Below are 19,529 nucleotides of genomic sequence, written 5' to 3'. Positions count from 1 at the left end.
TAAAATTTGGTTTCATTTTTTAACATATTGATAAAATAAATAAATAAATAAATAAATTTAGGTAAAAATAGTGATTAAAAATCAAATTTGTTTTTAAAAAATTATTTATATTTTTTTAAAAATTAGTCAAAGATATATATCTTAATTATAATAATTGTTGTTTTTTTTTTTAACTAAATTCAATTATAAAATAAATAAATAAATAAAAACCTAAATACCAAATGAAGAAAAAGAAAAAGACGGTTGCCGCGAATCTATCTTCCTCCTATGCTGTGTTCATCCCTGATTCGAGCTGAAGCCTTCTCTCTGTAATCTCCATCCTTCTTGTTAGGGTTGAATCGCTGCGTCTTCCTCCGCTTCGGATTAATCGAGCGTGGCGGATGTGTGGAAGAAAATGAACTACGGGACCCCTAAACTTCCTTCAAGGGTGGCGATTTTTCCGATAAAGTTATCGATGCTAACGATTTCCATTGGCGGAGTGGTGGATTGCTTTTGTGTCTGTGTTTCAAGTGTCTCCAGCATGTAAGAACCTTCTATTCACTTTTTTTTTTTTTTTTTGTCCTGCTTGTTTTTCCTTCTTTTGCTTACGATTTCCCGAGTGTTCTTGGACGGAAAAGGATGAATCCACGAAGAAGAATGATTTTTCTGGCTGGTTATTAGCAGTAGCTTTCCCTCCAATTTAAATTGAGAATTTCTGATTACTTGAGTTTGTTGTAGAATTAGCTTTTCTAACAAAACAATTGCTCAGAAACTCGATTCATGCCTCTAAGAAAAACCATTTATTTAATGAAAGAATACTAGGGGCTTACAAGAGGAAAGCCCCTCCCAAACAATACCTATAGTATAATTACAAAGAAGTTTTAAAAACTAGCCACTTGTAACAGCCAAACTCACCGCTAGCAGATATTATTCGCTTTGTCCATTATAGCCGTCAACCTTACGGGTTTAAAACACGTCTACTAGGAAGAGGTTTCCACACTCTTATAAGAAATGTTTCGTTCCATTCTCCAACCAATGTAGGATCTCACCACTATAGGTTGACTTAGTGGTGAATAAGGGCTATGTAAATAATAGAGGGATATGCCAAGCCATGATCACCTCCTACTTAGGATTTAATACCTTACGAGTTATGTTGGCACCTCGAGTTACGTTGGCATCTAGTAGGTCAGGCAATTATCCTAGGAGAATAGTTGAGGTGTGTGCAAGTCGACCTCAACGCTCACGAACATAAAAATAAAATGTCGAGGAAACTAGATATGGAATCTAACCGAAACTAGCTTTCATCACTATAGCTGTAAGTGTGTTTGGAGTGGGTCAATTCAAAATGTTGCATTTCCATTTTTGTTTCAATTGACTCGGATAGAAGCATTGTCCCCATTAGTCATGTTAATACCCATAGCACATTGCGTTTTCCGCAGATAAGGATCAAATTTAAAGAGGATAGAGTGAAGAGATGGTCCCCAGATTGCTAAGTCAGCGGCTAGCTCCCTACTTGGCAGCACGTATCCGAGAGAACCAGAGGCTTCTTAGCTCCTCTGTTTCAGCTCTTCAAGAAGCCTCTTCTTTGTTGACATCTCCATCTCAATCTCCATCTCCAGACATCGATACCATTCACATGACAGATAATTGCATCCGGGTACTCCAACATATTATGTAATCCTTTTTTGTGCATGTACCATATGCTTAGGCAATTTTTATCCATTTCAGTGTCATAATTTGTTTTAGTTCTTGGTTTCTGGACTATCCTCATTTTGTGCACCATTTCACCATTTCACTGTCACTGTCATAATTTATGTGCACTATTTTAGTTCTTGGTACTCCAACATAAGACGAATTGAAACACCTTTTGATAATTTTGACAACATTTTCTTCACGTTTTCTTTGAAGTATATTGTATGATTGATGTCTCTTGGTTCATATCACTTGTAACCTTGGTAATGAACTCTTCATAATAAGATGTATGATGTACTATCTTTTACCGAAGGGCTATATTGGTCGATACTTTCTTTATATCATGGATAAAATATATATTAATACCATTGTCCTGCATCTGCATCTGCATCTTTTAAAAGTCTGCATCTTTTAAAAGGGTTCATTCTGTCTTCTTTTCTACTTAGTTTTCCTTTTATTCTGCGTGTATTGTAAGGGTTGAATAATTACTTCTTATGAAGAACGGTCATGATTTACTTTCTGCTGAGTCTTGACATGCATTGCAGAGAATGAAAGAATTGCAAGAACCCATGGAAGAAAAGATGCTTCGCTTGAGTGTAGAAACTGGGGGGTGTTCTGGATTTCAATATGTTTTCAATTTGGATGACCAAACCAATCCAGATGACAGGTTCATTAAAATACTAGCTCATACTTGCTGCTTATTTTGGTTTTTCACCTAAAAATTGTCATTGATGTTTCCCTTTACATTTTTTAAATTCTACCCTTTTCTCTTCTTTCGTGTTTGCAGGGTGTGTGAGAAGGAGGGAGTTAAATTGGTAGTTGATAATATCTCATATGATTTTGTGAAAGGAGCAACAGTTGATTATGTTGAAGAGCTGATTCGTTGCGCTTTCGTTGTGAGTAAACCTTTATCAGTATTGTTGACTCGCTCCCTTTTTGCTTCCATGCGTGACTTGTTCTATTTCAGTCGTCCAAATCTAGTTCAATAAAATCTAAAAAGTTGTCCATGAAGTTATTTTATGGTAACTTTTTTACAAGAACTGAAGTGGAATGATACCCGAAGTACAGGAACCAAAATGATATTTTAACTTTATTATATTTTATATTTGTGTGGACTCTAACAAATCGAGATTATAAGACATCTACAAGCGAAAGATTTGGGAGTGAAGTACCCTTAAGTAGTAGTATTCTCCACTAAGCCTCATTTTTCTCCATGTGTTCTATGCATTCGTATCTCACAATAGAGCAAGTGCTAATGCAGCAGACGTTGAATTCTTGTACTATTGTCTGTGTGCAGGTGACCACAAATCCAAGTGCTGTTGGGGGCTGTAGTTGTAAGAGTTCTTTCATGGTGAAACAATGATCACCTCAAAGCTCCCTTCATTTGCAATCTTCCAGGAACATATTCACCAGAAAGTCCCTTCATTTGCACCATTTCAGGAAATCATAGGAGCAATAATTAAAAACGCCACGCTGACCTAAAGATAAGATGAGTAGGTTTATAACTTGGTTACTTGAGATGATAAGATTTTATCTTTGCCTATTTCATGTATCATTTTGTAGTCATATGCCACTTCTAGATTATTTGAGAACTGCAGTCTTCATAGTCTTCATTGCATTGAATCATGATATTGTTTATTGTAACCCGATTCATCGTAACCCTCTTATTTTAAATATTGGATTCATTTTTTTTGGGGGTCATAAATGGCATATATGAGATGATCTCGGGAAAATCTTTAACTTGAAGAGATCATGTTAGTTATCTCTAAGGTTGCTTGACTCGTCTTTTATGATAATATTATTATTTTTTATAATAAAATTCTTCTATAATTTGATCTTAATATGAAAATTCAAAAGAAACAAAAAATGATTGTCGTGTGATTAAAGAGAACGCTACGCTACTCGGAAACATATAAATTACGCAAAATTTTAAGGAAACTTACTCGATTAATTTATACAAATAGGTAATCCATAAAAATAAAAAAAATTACCATAATAATAATTTGAAGAACAAAGATTCACTTTTAGCATTTTTATATGTTGCAAAAAGAAAAGGAATTAATAATAATTATTATTATTTGTTTTTTTATGACTTCTTTACATAATTTATTTTGCCTTTTCTCTGACATATACTTTTTTCCACTTTATAAGAATTTCCCGAGGAAAAAAAAAACAATTATTCCCATTTTTTTAATTTTCCATAAATGGGCATAACATCATGGATCATGATTCATACATACATGTATAAATAAACTCATACATCCATTCATATGATGGCATGAGTATGCCACATGCGAATGCTCTGCTACCAACGAGGCCACTTCCTCTGAAATTTTCTCTCTCTGTTCTCCCGCTATAAGTACTCTCCCTCTCGGGGCGGTTTCCCATCTCTAATTTCGATTCAATTTTGAAATTCAGACGAAAAAACCATCTGGGTCATAATGGGCGAGGTGATTCACCTCGATTCTCGCTCTGTTTCTCTTCTTCACTGCAATTTTAGGGTTAACTGTTAACAGTTTTTGTTCTGTATGTGTTCATCGTTCTTTTTGGGGGTTTTGTTTCAGGCCGTGCAGAATAAGAAGAAGAACCAGAATGAGAAAAACGGAGATGGAGGAGGCGGTGGAGGCGGTGGAGGCGGCGGAGGGAAGAAGAAGGAGGACAATCCATTCACTGTGGTTCTGAAAGTCGACATGCATTGTGAAGGCTGTGCCAACAAAATCATCAAATGTGTTAAAGGATTTGAAGGTAATGATCAGAATGGCTATGGCGGATTTCTGTATTTCTCTGTTATTTATCGCTTCGATTTTCCCCATCTGGTTGTTCCCTGTTTTGGTAATCGTTTGACACTTCCGTTTTCGATTTTCCCCTTTTCCGCCATTACGGACCAATGAATTGATAGTGCTCTGTTTTTCAAACACCCGAATGGGGAAACAAAATAACCCTAAATCAGATTTCGTTTCTGTAATCGGCAATGCAAGAATCTGACACTATGAATGGGACTCTGTTTGGCTCTGTTTTGCTCTGTTTCGTTTGTTCTTCAGGTGTGCAGTCTGTGAAAGCTGAGTTTGAAGGCAACAAACTGATGGTGATAGGAGAAAAAATCGACGCATCGAAACTGAGAGAGAAGCTTTCAAACAAGATGAAGAAGAAGGTAGATTTGATTTCGCCGCAGCCCAAGAAGGAAAAGGACTCGAAGCCGAAAGAAAACAACGACGGCAACCAGACCTTCACCAGTAACAACAAATCCGACAAGAAAACAGAGGAGAATAAGAACAAACCCAAAGAGGTAAACTGAAAAAGGAATTGGTCCCCGTCTGAGATTGTGTTGTTTGATTCCTTTTGTTGGGTGTTTTTCAGGCGCCGGTTACGACGGCAGTGCTGAAGGTAACGCTGCACTGCCAGGGCTGTATAGAGAAGATTCAGAGAGTAACATCCAAATTCAAAGGTCGGAGATTAACCAACAGTTTAGTAAACAAAAGGGTTTGTTGATTTAATTGAATCTGATTTGATTTCAATTAATCACAGGTGTTCAAGAGATGTCAGTGGATAAACACAAGGATTTGGTGACAGTGAAGGGCACAATGGACGTTAAGGCCTTAAGTGGAACGTTAAAAGAGAGACTAAACCGATCAGTTGAAATTGTCCCAACCAAGAACAACAACAACAACAACCACGACAAAAACAATAGCGACACCCCGGCAGAGGACATCGACAAGAACAATACCGAAAACGGTAGCAACGGTAACGTAGGAGGAAAGAAGAAGAAAAAGGGCGTTAATGGTAATGGTAACGGCAATGGTAGAGGCGGAGACAAGGAAGAGAACGGCGTGGATGGGATGATGGAAGGGAACAAAATGGAGTATATGGGAGGGATCGGGTACGAATACGGTCATTGGGTCGGGGTCGGGATAGAGTATGGGTACGGGTACGATGCGAGCGAGGTCGTGGGGGAGAATTTACATGCGCCACAGATGTTTAGCGACGAGAATCCAAATGCTTGCTCGATAATGTAACAAGAAGAATGAATTTGGAAGAGGAAGAGTGTAAAAAGTGTAGTATTTTAGGGGTTTTGTTTGTTTGGTTAGTGAGAAAATGAGAGAAACTGAGAGAAAATGAAAGAAAAAAAAGACCAAATGAAGTGTGTTTTATGTTGTTTGTGTATATTAATGTTTTATGTCTATTTTTATTATTTTTATTTTGGAGGGAAATTTAAAAGTCCAAAATTTAATTTAATAATTATATAAATTAAAATAAAATAATTTTCTCTCTCTCTAGAAATAGGTTTGAAAAGTAGGTGGAGGAGAGAGAGAGCATGATTGGGTCACTGAATAGCTGAGCGTGGGCCCCACGCGCCTTACATATAACAGTTTCCCATACCCAAAATAGCCCCCACTGCCTCTTAATTCCTTATTTCCTTAATCCACATTTTTTTAAATATTTATTTTGGTCTTCACAAAAATAAAAACAATTTATTATTTCTATCATTTGGTTTTGTACGAGTTGAATTGGAAAAATCTTTTAGACGAATATGATATTGTCCTCTTTGACCTTTTCCTTTCAAGCTACCTCTCTCAAGGCTTTTAATACGCGTCTGCTTAGGAAAGGTTTCCGCACCCTTATAAATAGTGTTTTATTCTTCTCCTCAACCAATATGGGACATCACAATTCGTGACTCGAGTAGAGTTAGTTGAGTTGTTGGAATTTTTTAAATAATATACGTGATACATTATAAACAGTATGCATCTACACAATAATCTTAAAAGTATGATAAAATTAAGTTAAATTATAATTCTATTTTTGGGTTAATAAGTATATATTATACTCGAGAATTAAGTAAATATATAATTTTTTAATTTTTTTTCATATAATTTGTATGGGATATTAAAAAAAACAAATTAGAAATAAATATTAAAAAAAAAAAAAAAAAAGAATTAGGGTGAAAAATGTAGGGGTGCCCTAAAAAAGAAGGTATAATTTGTTTGGTAACTGCCTCACTCCACCGTAGGACAAACAATGTGTCCTTTCCCTTCATTACCTTTCTACCAAAAACATCCTTTTGATTCTTTTTCTTTTCAAACCATTAATCATTTCAATTTTGTTTCCTATAAAACACTACAACCCATCGCTCGTGATGATATAGTAGGATCGCTCGTGTCGATTTACCTGAATAGTCGCCACGAGCCGTGTCTAATAGTGGTGGGATCAATGTCGTTGTTGACACCGTCATCATTGATGGGTGGCTTGATTGACATCCCTTGTAGATGTAAATGGCACCACACGAACAATCGAATAAGTTGTTGGTGTCGTTGATGAGGGCTTGTGGGATTTATGCGTATATTGTCTATACAAATTTGTATCCTTAAACTCTGTGTAACTTCGAAAAAAAATTGTCAAATATGATTGTGAACGATCAAAAACTTAATTAATTAAAAAATTCAAATTGTAACATTCTAAACTCACTGCTAGAATATATTGTCCTTTTGACCCGTTATGTATTACCACTCGTCTCCACGGTTTTAGAACGCGTCCACTAGAAAGAAGTTTACACATCTTTATAATGAATGTTTCGTATTTAATTAAATAAATAGAAATATGTTAGTGCTTAATATTTAATTAAGAATATTCATATGGTTAGAGATTCTCAAATGGCACGTGATTAAAGGATGCTTTTAAATTATTTATTTTTGTAATTTTTTAAAAAATATATACTTTTTATATTTAGATGTAATGATTGCGTGAGCTCAGTCCCATGTGGGATTTAGTAGGTCGTGTTCAAAAAGTTTATTAATTATAATTATTTAAATGCATAAAATATTTAATTCAAATAAATAAATAAATAAATAAATAAATGGTGCATAATTAACTCATTAACTTTAATGAAAAAATAAATTAAAAAAAAGTTTACTAATTTTGATAAATTAAAATGTTAGCTTCTCACTAAATTGAATTAAATTAATGCATACCTATTTTTCTTCTAAATTGATTTTATACCTATTAAACAAAACTCCTAAATCAATTTTATGAATCATTCAATCGTCACGTATTTGAAACAGAAATTTTTTCGACAATGAATTTTTCTTATTTCTCCGACGATCTGAATCTCTATTTTTCTTCTAAATTTTTCCCAATTTCAGCTAAAAAACATCGAGGCTACACCTCCTTCTTTTCCCATCTTCAATTTGGATTAATCACGTGTGTTTCGACTTCCCGTCACGTTATTGCTTCATTTTTTATTATTTATTGTATGTGAAATTACTAAATTGCCCCTACGTCTTAAACTTTCAATGGCCGCTAAATTAAGGACATGACTAATGATAGCATGTTAGGAATCATGACATTTTTTTCATAACTTTTCATTTTTCATTATTTATTATACATGAAATTACCAAATTGCCCCTACATCTTAAACTTTCCATGGCGGCTAAGTTAAGGACGACTATGATACCATGTTAGGAATCATGGTCCTCCCATGGTATGATACATTCCTTTTTTTCATAACTTTTCATTTTTTATTATTTATTATACGTGAAATTACCAAATTACCCCTCCGTCTTAAACTTCCGATGGCGGCTAAGTTAAGGATATGATACCATGTTAGGCATCAAGATCCTTCATCCACAATTGTATGATATCTTCCTTTTTCATAACTTTTCATTTATTTTTTATACGTGAAATTACCAAATTGCCCCTCCGTCTTAAACTTCCAATAATTAATACAAAAAAACAAAACAAAACCTTCTAGCCTTGAGATGTTTCCCTAACTCTTTTTAAGCTCCAACTTCCATTGCTCATCCAAAATCCTCTGAACCTCACTTGGCTGACATGGGATTGCCAATGCACCTTCATGATCAAACCCATACTCCTCAGCTGCTTCCTCCAACAGCCTCAAGAACATAGGATGTGTCAAACAACTCAATGGAACAACGAATCGTTTCGCCTCCTCCCCGTCCACCGCCACCACCGCAAAATGCCCTTCCTTCACGTCCTCCGGCACCCTAGTCGTGTCGAAATCCTCATTATGAATCCCATTGATCGGTTTTCGACTTCGTGATAGCCTCCTTTGCAGCTTCCCGACGACCGCTCTGATACCAATCTTCCTCTTCACGGTTCTAAACATAGCCATATGGGATAGAAATATCTAAACTTGAGTATATATATATATAGTGATAATGAGGAATGAGAAATAGATTTGAAAGGGTTAAAATGGTAAACACACGAGAGAAAAAAGGACAAGACTTTGGAGGAGGAGACCATAGCATGTGAGTAATTGAATCTCATGCATTCAAAGTGCTATGAAATGTCACTTTTAGAACTGTCTTTTTGCCTCCAAATTATTTGACTCACGTTTAAAAATCACGTAGAGAATGGAGAAGGAGCGCCCCAAATCGAATAGGACATGGGAAGAGGAGTAGAGTTTTCTCCTCTTATTAGAGATGTTCATTTAACGTGCGGGGCCGACTCTGAACAAGATAGAAAATTTAACGTGTCGAAGCGAGGAGAGTTTTACATGCTTAATGGGTCAAGGATGGGGATTATATTATTCGTCTCATCCTGACTTTCAACTAGCATGTTTAATACATGTTACATTATTATTTCATCATTCAATCACATTAATGATGAGAATTACGCTTATTTGATAATAACTAGTTCGATTTTAATTCTTATAATTGAAGTTTAGTTTCATTTATGCAATGTTCCACATTGGTTTGGGAGGAGAACAAAACATCCTTTAGAATGGTGTGAAAACCTTCTCCTAATTGACGCGTTTTAAAGCCTTAAGGGGAAGCCTAAAGGAAAAGCCCAAATAGGACAATATCTGCTAGCAGTGGCCTTGCTGTTCCCCGAAGTGAGGTAGACACAAGGCGGTGTGGCCCCCTAGGGTGGATTTGGCAGGGTCCCACATCGATTGGAGAAAGAAACGAGTGCCAACGAGGACATTGGGCCCCGAAGGGAGTGGATTGTGATATCCCACATTGGTTTGGGAGGAGAACAAAACACCCTTTAGACGAGTGTGGGGTTGATTGCGATGTCTCCTTTATACGGGTGTGGAAACCTTAGTTGACTCGTTTTAAAGTCTTGAGAGAAAGCCGACTTGGTTCATTTATATACCCAAATAAAAATAAAAATAAAAAATAAATAAAAAGGTGAGCCATGTTTAGCATCTCAGAAAGGCTGACAGTGTTGGACATGAATGCGGAGTTGGGAAAGGCACGCCGGAATCTGTGAAGGGACCCGAATTAGGACACGCCAGTACCTTCACCCAACCTACCTCCAAATATCAAACATGGGAATACATCCACCCTCCATTTTTAGATTTTACCATTTGCTTCTTCCTTTCTAAACAACTCTACTTCGTTTAAGGAAATTTGATAACAATAGCTCAAATTGGTTGTGTCCCACTGCCTGCAGATATACATTGTCCGCTTTAACTCGCTACGTATCACCGTCAACCTCATAATTATAAAATGTGTCTATTAAGGAGAGATTTTCACGCTCATATAAGAAATACTTCGTTTCCCTCCTCAACCGATGTGAGATCTCACAATCCACCCCCTAGAAACCAACATCATCATTGACACACCGTTCGGTGTCTGCCTCAGATACCATTTGTAACAACTCAAGCCCACCGCTAGCAAATATTGTCCGCTTTAGTCCGTTACATATCATCATCAACCTGACAGTTTTAAAATGCGTCTACTTGAAAGATTTCCACACCCATATAAGGAATGTTTCGTTTTCTTCTCTAACCGACATGGGATCTCACGTGGGGATAATATTGGTTCAAGGGATAAAGAAGTTGAGTGGCAAAACATGATAAACTTGTACATAGACTATTCAAAGGATTCCCAAATGGAGCCATTGAGTTACAAGATGAGGACGAAAAGAATATATATTTGTGGGTTCAAAACACATATTTCCCTTGAGGGAAAGAAAATAAGGGGGAGAGGAGGGAAGAGATTTGCAATTTGCATAATTACCTTGAATGAATGTGCATAACAGAAACAGCAAAAGGTGTTGTAAACAGCTGAACAAAAGGCTAAACTACTACTAAATCACATGTTTTCAGTCTTTCATATCCCGCTTACAACGAATAACTTTACGCAAACTCATAAATTTACCGACACGAAAATGTAAAAGAACAAAAACTACGACTCGGTATGCCACTACCATGAGGAACAACACCAACAAATTCTTCCATTTGGAGTGAGTATTAGAAGAGATTTCATATGCACTATGGAGAGCTTGGTAACCAGTTATGTTTCTTACCTCACCAACTGCAAAGGAACTTCCAAGATACTCATTCTCCAATAGCCCCTGTAACAATGGTATAATATCCATTAAAGAACCCTAATCTTTAAGCTTAAGTGGTAAGGTTAAATGACTTGTTCATAAGAGACGATATTCATCAAAACAACCAAATTACAGCCCTTACAAAGCTAACAAAAGGGAGCCTTTCAATTGTTAATATAATCAAAAGCTGTAATTACAAAAGAATTGTACAACACCAAGAGGTATACTTCAATTGTTTTAATTCATTCAGCTAACAATCTCCTATGTGAGTTGATACATTCATAGTGACTTTCTTGAGCGTAATTTGAGGACTATTAGTATGAAATAAGAAAGAATATTGACTATTCTCAAAAACAATAGCAGACCCTACTATATTTGGTTGTCAAGGTAAGGTATGTAATAGCCTAAGTCTACCGCTAGCAGATATTGTCTTCTTTCGGCTTTCTCTTCCAGGCTTCCCCTCAAGGTTTTAAAACGCGTCTGCTAGGGAGAAATTTTCACACCCTTATAAAGAATGTTTCGTTCCCCTCTCCAACCAATGTGGGATCTCACAATCCACCCATTTCGGGGTCCAGCGTTCTCGCTGGCTCACCGCCTGGTGTTCACCCCCCTTTGGAGTTCAACCTTCTCGCTGACACATCGTCAAATGTCTAGCTCTGATACCATTTGTAACAACTCAAGCTCACTACTAGCAGATATTGTCTTCTTTGGGCTTTCCCTTCCAAGCTTACCATCAAGGTTTTAAAACGCGATTGCTTGGGAGAGGTTTCCACGTCCTTATAAAGAATATTTTGTTCCCCTCTCCAACCGAGGTAGGATTTGGCAAGGTAACTCACAGTATATTAAATCTTATCTATCTGACTACCATGTCTTAAACCCATTTCCTCCGAGCCCTTCCCCTTCCCCTTCTAGGCTACTAGGCAAACCCAGGGAGGTTAATATCTTGTTTTTCATGGTTCCATAGATAAGAGAGTTTTATCCACAAAATTGAATAGGCTTTTGTAAGGCTATGGAAAGGTTCTTTGGGGTTTTAATTTTAGTAACCAACTTGTGCAAAAGCTTGTTCCAGTTTAAAGGGATTGGGATACATTTAATTTTTTTTCATATTATTCTAAAAAATGTCATCTCTTCGATTCTATAGAAATGGCCCACAAGGGAACTTTGCCAGATTTAACCAAAGGCAGAACTGTAAACAGTGTAAACCAGTTTCAATATGTAGAAGCAAAGAGTCATAAGTAAACTTGCCTGGATAGAATAGGTGTGGAAAGCAATATAAGATAACGGATATGTCCAGACCGGACCTGGCAAAGCATTTCGGATTCGAAAATAACCTGCCGAGAGCATCATTAGCACCTGAAACAACATATGTACCATCGGTTAGAGATGAGGATGGCGACACTGAAAGACGAGACATCAAAGAAGACAAAATTAACAAGCACATCTATGCCAGAACTCTCAAGAAATATACGTTCTTATTCAGAAATGAATCGGGAATAAGCAAACATACATGTGCAGATATGAGAGTCAAAACAATCCAGAAGATGTTTCTCCATAATGAGGCCATAACCAGTATGAGTCCTTCGTTTACCAAGAGGCACATAAAGAAATTTAGCACGAAGTACATCAACAATCTGAATTCGTCACGGAGTCCTACGAGGAAATAGAAGACGAGACTTGAAGAAATTGAAATGAGGAAGAGGAAGGGTATGCTGGAGAGAAGTTGTCCCAGAAGGAAGACGAAAGCGCCCGAATGATAATTTGATTCTTCACTAGTATATATCTGCAAAGAGTAGAAACATTTTCACCAAAATGGGACCAAACTACAGAACCTAAGGTTTGTAATTACTCTAAGAGATTGAACATTTCTGTACAATAGGTATAGTTGCTTCCATGAACTCTGAGATGCATTAGATAATAAATCACGCCTTGAATCCACTAAATTACAAGAATTGTTACAATGAACTGCGTTCTTTTATGGAGTTTCATCTCTGCGATAAAAGTCCAAGTAACGAGCGTTACCTTAATCTCCCTCATGAGAGCAGGTACTCCGGCGACGCTTAGAAGAGAAGTAAACGAAACAAATACAAAAATTGCTGCAACTCTTGTCTGCATTTAAGACAATAGAAGGAAAAATGAATGAATTATATAGAAATAGAGCATATAAATTGGATATATTCAGTTCTCTACGAGTATCAACAACAGGCAATAAAAGTATGTTGCATATTCAACAATAACTTCCAGTAGCCTTTTTCAGCACTAAATTCCAGTAATCTTACTAGTTAATGAAAACACTTCATGTCATTCCTCTCCCACTCAGTGTCTTCCACTAATCTTACAAACATTATAAAAGGAATGAGAAACATTAAAAGATGTGTTTAAACCATGAATTCGATAGCTACAAAGGTGAGAACAAGATTGTGGTAGGCACATCAAATAACCTTTTCCGAACCAAAAAATTATCCTACAAACAGAAATTTGTATACGACGAGATTGTCTTAACAGGAGACTCAAATACTTGAACTAAATTTATAGTCTAAAAGAAAAAAAAAAGGAAAACAAAAAGGAAAAAAAAAACTCACCACAACTGAAGACAAAGAATGCCCTAAGCCAGAGAATACTGTACCGATACAAACTGCAAGTAGCATGTAAAGAATAAGCCTAAGCCAATAGTATTTCCACTCCCTTGACATAACCAATAAAGACCTCCAAGTCAAAACTGCAATCCTTGTTAAACTACTTGCTTTTCCCTTGCTTTTAAGAGAGGAACCTTCCTGTCAAAGATACAGCATGTGGCATATGTATCAGACTTCTCGGTTATTTGTTTATATATATATATATAAGAAATGATACCTTATCTGTTAGTCTTAAAATCATAGTTTCAACTGCAGCAGCATCTGCTGATGATTTATATGTCGCTTCAAGTGTGCGGATTGCAACGGCAGTATCCATATTCACTGATGAAAACTCCCCTTGATCATCCTGTTACAATCAGATTGGTGAACCAAAAGCAATAGCAATTAATGAGAAACATATGACAGTACATCAGCCAAATAGATTATGAGCCTCAAACAAGTAGACGTTTAATAAAATAAATCATTACTCACATGTTGCACGAGCAAATGCTATTAGGCACCAGATACCAACTAACAAATTTTAATCAAAATTATAAATCATTTATCATATATTTATCAGACACAACAGTTAAACAGCTAACTATTCTATACAAAACAAATGTCTATCCTTGGAGACTAATAATTAGTGGCTTAAATGTGATGAATCACATTACCTCCAACAATATTTCTTTAAAGTTCTTCATACGCATTACTAATAATTAAAAGGACATTTACATTTAATGGTCCAAAGATGAACTCATGAGTTTATAGATTATGAAAATTGTGTAGGCTACTCAAATCCCTTTCCTATCCACCATAGCTCCACTTCAAATAAAATATTAAAATTAAACAAAGCATGTCCATCTAGAGGTTGCAGTAAACACGATTTATGTGTATGGCAACATTAAAATTTCAACTAAAATTAACTACACAAACTATTAAAGCTTATTGTGGTTATTGAGAACAAACAGAATAATTATTAACAGAATTAATAAAAACAAGACTGAAATAGGGCTACCTGCCAATTCTTGCACATGGCAATGATTCTATCAAAATCTGTATTTATTGCTCGTAAAAAGTGATCAGAAGGACTTTGCATGATTGGACAAGGGAATCCCGCATTTGCGAAGTGCTTCATGGAAAAGAAAGAAAAAAAGGAGAGAAACATAAGCCATTGAAACCAAGATGCTTATTTGGAATCTATGATTCCCTACACAATGCTTCAGGAGAGCCATATCAAGAAAGGTAAATTGTATATTTGAATGCTTGAATAATGCAAACCTGCAAGCAAGCCAGAGTTTCTCCGAAAAACAGAGTATTTCCATTTGAAAGCAGACAAATCCGATCAAAAAGGCCAAATACTTCCGTGCTGCTCTGATTGATGGTGAACACAAGAGTGCATCCAGTGCTTGCAAGTTTCTTCAATGTGACCATCATTAAAAGGGTAGAGACACTGAAAGAAGTAAATCAACAAACTCATCAACAACAGGGAAAGCATGGACAAGGCACCCGCCTATGGTGACCAATGAGGCTGGTGCACCGATTATGGCCAGACCATTCACTTAAGCCCTTTCTGTGGACTCAATTTTGTCACCATAACCATTCATGGGAACCAAAGCAAGTGCATAATGAAGACAAAAGATAAAGCCTATTAAAACAGCCCTTCTCCCCTTTCTCTCCATTTTCTTTATTGAATCAAGAATGTAATAAGAAAAAAAAAAAACAAGATATGGGCAACTAGCTCTCTACCGACTTCGAACTCCAATCAGCATTTCCACATGTGGATGTATTTAATCATCTCTCTCCCCTCTAGTTTTTTTTTTTTTTTTTTTTTTTTTTTTTTTTTTTCCCTTGACTGAGATCCAAATTTTACATTGATATTTGAAAGTCAAAAGGCTAGAATTTCTTCAAGGATAACTAGAAACTTTGCAGATAAAATACATATACATACATGAAACACTCCAATCTTAAACCATTCCCTAAACAAAAGCTCTGAACAAGAATTAATATCACAAGAGAAATAGTTACAAAATTCTGTCGACATAGCACAACACGAAGTCCTAGTACTCTCATTCCTTACTACTCCATGATGCCCTTTCCTTTGCCTCTCATTCCTACTGTTCTTGACTATCATATTTCCTGAAACAAAAGGATTGAAGTCCTAGAAAAAAAAAAATAATAATAGAAGTTTTCTCTATAAACAGTGCTCACTAAATAAACACCATCACACCAACAATAACAAGATTTCTCTCTCTTTTATGTATTAACTATTACTATGCTGAATGAATGTGCAAGATAAATTGTGACGTATCCATGACTGCCACAGATTTTCACGTTTTGTTGCAGAACAGAGAATAATACATTTCAAAAGTCCATAGAAATTACGTATAATATTGTAAGTACCTGTCAAGATGGTAAAGTGGCTCATCAATAAATAATATTTGTGGTCTCATGACAAGTTCTCTAGCAATGCTAACACGTCTTCTCTCACCATTAGGAAGGCCCTTCATATAGCAGTGGCCTCCTATTAGCTTATTTGCATATTCACCTAATGACATTGCATGGATGGCATCCTCCACCACATTCTTTTTCTGAAAAAAGAAACCAGGTAATTGAAGCAATGCCGAGTAGAAAAGAAACTCCCGGACCGTGAGGGAACCAATCAAAGTCGTCTCTCTCTCAACAAAACCCTAGAAAATTAAGAAAACAGAAATTAGTTAACTAACTGTTAATGCCACCAAATCAAGAAACACAAAATAATTAGCATAAACTTCCAACACAAAAAGGCATCTTACATCCTATCATGATGCCAAATAACCAATACTCAACTAGACTGATGGCAAATAATTAACTTTTGAATTCATGTTGAGGTGGGTAGAATTAAAAAAGACGAACTACAGAAAATAAAATCACAGATAAATTGATTGATACGAATGATAAAATGCACAGGCATGTGATCTCACTTACATAAGACCCATAAGGCATGCGTGATTTTGCTCCATTAACAAATACTTCACCATACATTTTCGCGGAATGATGTAATCTTCCTACAATAGACCAGAAAAAAAAAAACCCCAATTTAAAATGAGAAAGAAAGAAGAATCTGAAATTTTAAAGATTAGTTATTATGCATAGCCAACTGGAGACCTGCAAGTGCCCTTAGCAGTGTAGACTTCCCCGATTTTGCTGGACCCATGATTACCGTCATAGTTCCAGGCAACGCATAACCATTGGAACTTTTCACAACCTTGTTCGAATACTTCCTTTTTTTCTTTATTGTTACAGTCAAATCTTTCCAAGCAATATAAGCCCCATTAATTTTTCTTGCAACGCCTGCACCCTCTGGTAACGGAGGGGATGGTATCGAACAACTATTAAGTTTTGAGAGAGAGGGCGAAGCAGGGGTGGTGGCAACATTGATGGAGTCACCCCCTTCTTCAACTCTCACATCAATATCTGTGTCCTCCCAGTCTGGAGAATCTTCGAATGAGATGGGCTGTCGAAGTGAACCAGGTTTTCGCAAGTAAAAGAAGTTACTGGATGGCACTCTACTCACTGGACTACTTGCTGAAGATGATGAAGACCTATAATTATCAGATTGCGACTGAATTTCCTCCATAATGTCTTTCTCATAAAATATTGCCTCCAATTTCTAAAACTTCAAGTTTGAGGAAACGTGCAACAACAGATCAGCTCCTTCCAGAACGTATGCCAATAACTCTAGTCTACTTATATAGCGACACTCTACGTTCTTACAAAACATAACAGCTCATTTTCATTATGCCGAAAACCTTGCATCACAAAACACAACATGTGGATGCCATTCTGTAAAGTGATACAGTCTACATTAGTCGTGCTGATAAAAAGTAGATGTTGATATAGAGAATGGAAGTTCTGAGAAGCACTTAAAGAACTAATGAACAATGTGAGCTAAGAAATTTCTTCACCTGATAGAAAGCCCCAAACTGTTCGAGTCGAAGAAATAAACATTTTGTGACGTAAAGAAGCGTTTTCAAATTAAGGATAATATCTTAATCACAACAAATTACACTATATTTCGTTGAAATTAAAAGGCCAACAAAAACTGAAACTACAATCCAGCTCAAGCTTCTCGATGCAGTAGAAAAGAAATTGAGTAGAAACAGAACTCAAAAACAAATAGAGGATTATTCATCAACAGGAACCAGAAAAGAAGCAAAAAAAACCTCATTCGTTAGTCTCCTTTCCATCAAACATGGTGCCAGAAACCGATAAACATTATGAAATCAAACATAAACAAATAACAGGAAAGAACAAGAAACAAATGAGAATTAAAGCATGCCTTGAAGAGAGTAAACAGGGAGAGAAACCTGGATCTGAGCTGAAGCGGAGAGAGTGGAAGAACTGGATGTGTATAGAGTGAGCGTGTAGGTAAGGTTAAGAGAAGCGGATCCTTTGACCCGCTTTCACCGGGGCGCTGTTCAGTTTGGCGCTATGCTTGATTTGCTTTTTTCTTTTTTCTTTTTTCTTTTTTTCTTTTTTTCTTTTTTTCTTTTTTTCTTTATCTCTTTTTCTTTTTTATTTTATTATTTATTACAAAATACTTCCATTTTCTATCCGGACATAATGATTTGATTGATTTTAATTAAAGTAAGGTGCAAAAGTCCATTATTCATTCCATTTTTTTCCTTTTCTTTTAATTTTATTTTTGAATTCTTTCATTTTTTTTCGTGGTCGTATAACGAACATAATTAATATCCCAGTTCTAGCATGGGAATCTAGGTCTCACCAAAGACTTCAAAATCTAAACATCGCCACATAGACAAAAAAAAAAAATGTTACGAGGAACATTGAATGTTCGAGTTAAACTGTTCCACTTGAATAATGTTTTAATTGGATGTTGGAATGTGAAGTTTGACAGGACATATGGCATGGAATAGCTCAAGCCTACTGCTAACAAATATTATTACTTTGGCTCGTTACGTATTGTTATCAGCCTCATGATTTTAAAACAAGTCTATTTTTCGCGGTCCAACCCTTGAAAATCAGATCATGACAAATTGATATCAAAGCCAGACACATACATTGTTTTAGTGCAGACACAGTCTCTAATAGTGTGGATTGTGAGATTCCATATCACCTGAAGAGGGGAACGAAACATTTCTTATGAAAGTATAGAAATCTCTCTCTAATTAGACGCGTTTTAAAACTGTAAAGCTAACAACGATACGTAGCGGGTCAAAGCATATATTTATTTATTGAAGTGGGTGGGACAGATAAAATGATAGGTGTGATCATAAGATTTTGGATCACACTTGTTGGCACATTCCTTAAAAAGGAGCCTTGGCTTATTAAAACTGGCAAAAGAAACCAAGCAACCCCATTGTTGGGCCCACTCAATCATTCCCAACAGAATTTCACAAAAAAAAAAAAAAAAAAAAAAAAAAAAAAAAAAACCATTATTTTATTTTATTCACATCAATCGAGAATATTCGCTCGAACGCTGGTGGGAGAGATTCCCATCAGAAAAAATATTCCCTTTCAATTGACGACTATATAAAAAATTAAAAAATTGTTACGAAAATTCATATTTACATTCAGTACAAACTATCACCGTTACGATTTATAAATTTTTTATATTTAAATTTTATGAGATTTTAATTATTAATGATAAACGTATTATTATTATTATTATTATTATTCTTTGTAACTATTTCAAAGTCTTAACCAAACTTAAAAAAACGTTAATAAATTTTTAATTAAAATATATTGAATTAATTTTCTTTAAAAGAAATGAAATAAATATTATTATCATAAACAATTGCTTATAATTTACGTAATTATTATTATTATGATTATTGTTATTATTATTATCATCGCCTTCAAGCTATGTGCAATGATGGGTTCTTATAAAAATCATTATATTATTTTTTGAAACGATAAAAATTCAAAATTAAAAAATCTCACAATTTTAAA

The 19,529-nt window shown here is 35.6% G+C and overlaps 4 protein-coding genes across 6 annotated transcripts; 2 read left to right on the top strand and 2 right to left on the bottom strand.

The window, feature by feature from the left end:
* The first annotated feature begins 222 nt into the window (after positions 1 to 222).
* Positions 223 to 3,417, top strand: LOC111787729 (iron-sulfur assembly protein IscA-like 2, mitochondrial). Its single transcript, XM_087121442.1, has 5 exons — positions 223 to 522; positions 1,419 to 1,636; positions 2,217 to 2,338; positions 2,459 to 2,567; positions 2,969 to 3,417. Exons 2-5 carry the CDS (start codon positions 1,454 to 1,456, stop codon positions 3,032 to 3,034), a joined length of 480 nt encoding a protein of 159 aa, XP_086977568.1. The 5' UTR covers positions 223 to 522; positions 1,419 to 1,453; the 3' UTR covers positions 3,035 to 3,417.
* A 545-nt stretch (positions 3,418 to 3,962) lies between these two features.
* LOC111788972 (heavy metal-associated isoprenylated plant protein 3) lies at positions 3,963 to 5,832 on the top strand. Of its 2 annotated transcripts, XM_023669576.2 has the most exons (5): positions 3,963 to 4,121; positions 4,236 to 4,416; positions 4,713 to 4,957; positions 5,029 to 5,116; positions 5,197 to 5,832. In XM_023669576.2, the coding sequence occupies exons 1-5, from the start codon at positions 4,113 to 4,115 to the stop codon at positions 5,682 to 5,684; spliced, it is 1,011 nt and encodes a 336-aa protein (XP_023525344.2). In that variant the 5' UTR covers positions 3,963 to 4,112; the 3' UTR covers positions 5,685 to 5,832. The 2 variants fall into 2 exon arrangements, with proteins under 2 accessions (XP_023525344.2, XP_086977567.1); XM_087121441.1 differs by having other exon boundaries at positions 3,965 to 4,416.
* A 2,389-nt stretch (positions 5,833 to 8,221) lies between these two features.
* Positions 8,222 to 9,065, bottom strand: LOC111788481 (protein SMALL AUXIN UP-REGULATED RNA 12-like). Its single transcript, XM_023668817.2, has one exon. It carries the CDS (start codon positions 8,792 to 8,794, stop codon positions 8,429 to 8,431), a length of 366 nt encoding a protein of 121 aa, XP_023524585.1. The 5' UTR covers positions 8,795 to 9,065; the 3' UTR covers positions 8,222 to 8,428.
* A 1,550-nt stretch (positions 9,066 to 10,615) lies between these two features.
* On the bottom strand, positions 10,616 to 18,074 carry LOC111788749 (ABC transporter G family member 3). 2 transcript variants are annotated; one of them, XM_023669225.2, is made up of 12 exons: positions 17,924 to 18,074; positions 16,722 to 17,399; positions 16,542 to 16,621; positions 15,978 to 16,264; positions 14,856 to 15,027; positions 14,593 to 14,706; positions 13,813 to 13,941; positions 13,542 to 13,733; positions 12,982 to 13,068; positions 12,470 to 12,742; positions 12,208 to 12,315; positions 10,616 to 10,986 (listed from the first exon to the last, which is right to left on the bottom strand). In XM_023669225.2, the coding sequence occupies exons 2-12, from the start codon at positions 17,191 to 17,193 to the stop codon at positions 10,735 to 10,737; spliced, it is 2,166 nt and encodes a 721-aa protein (XP_023524993.2). In that variant the 5' UTR covers positions 17,194 to 17,399; positions 17,924 to 18,074; the 3' UTR covers positions 10,616 to 10,734. The 2 variants fall into 2 exon arrangements, with proteins under 2 accessions (XP_023524993.2, XP_023524994.2); XM_023669226.2 differs by having other exon boundaries at positions 17,896 to 18,028.
* Positions 18,075 to 19,529: the final 1,455 nt, after the last annotated feature.

This window comes from Cucurbita pepo, chromosome 2, assembly GCF_057944985.1.
Source record: "Cucurbita pepo subsp. pepo isolate OVF chromosome 2, ASM5794498v1, whole genome shotgun sequence".
NCBI lineage: Eukaryota > Viridiplantae > Streptophyta > Magnoliopsida > Cucurbitales > Cucurbitaceae > Cucurbita > Cucurbita pepo.
This window is presented reverse-complemented; position numbering and strand designations above follow the sequence as displayed.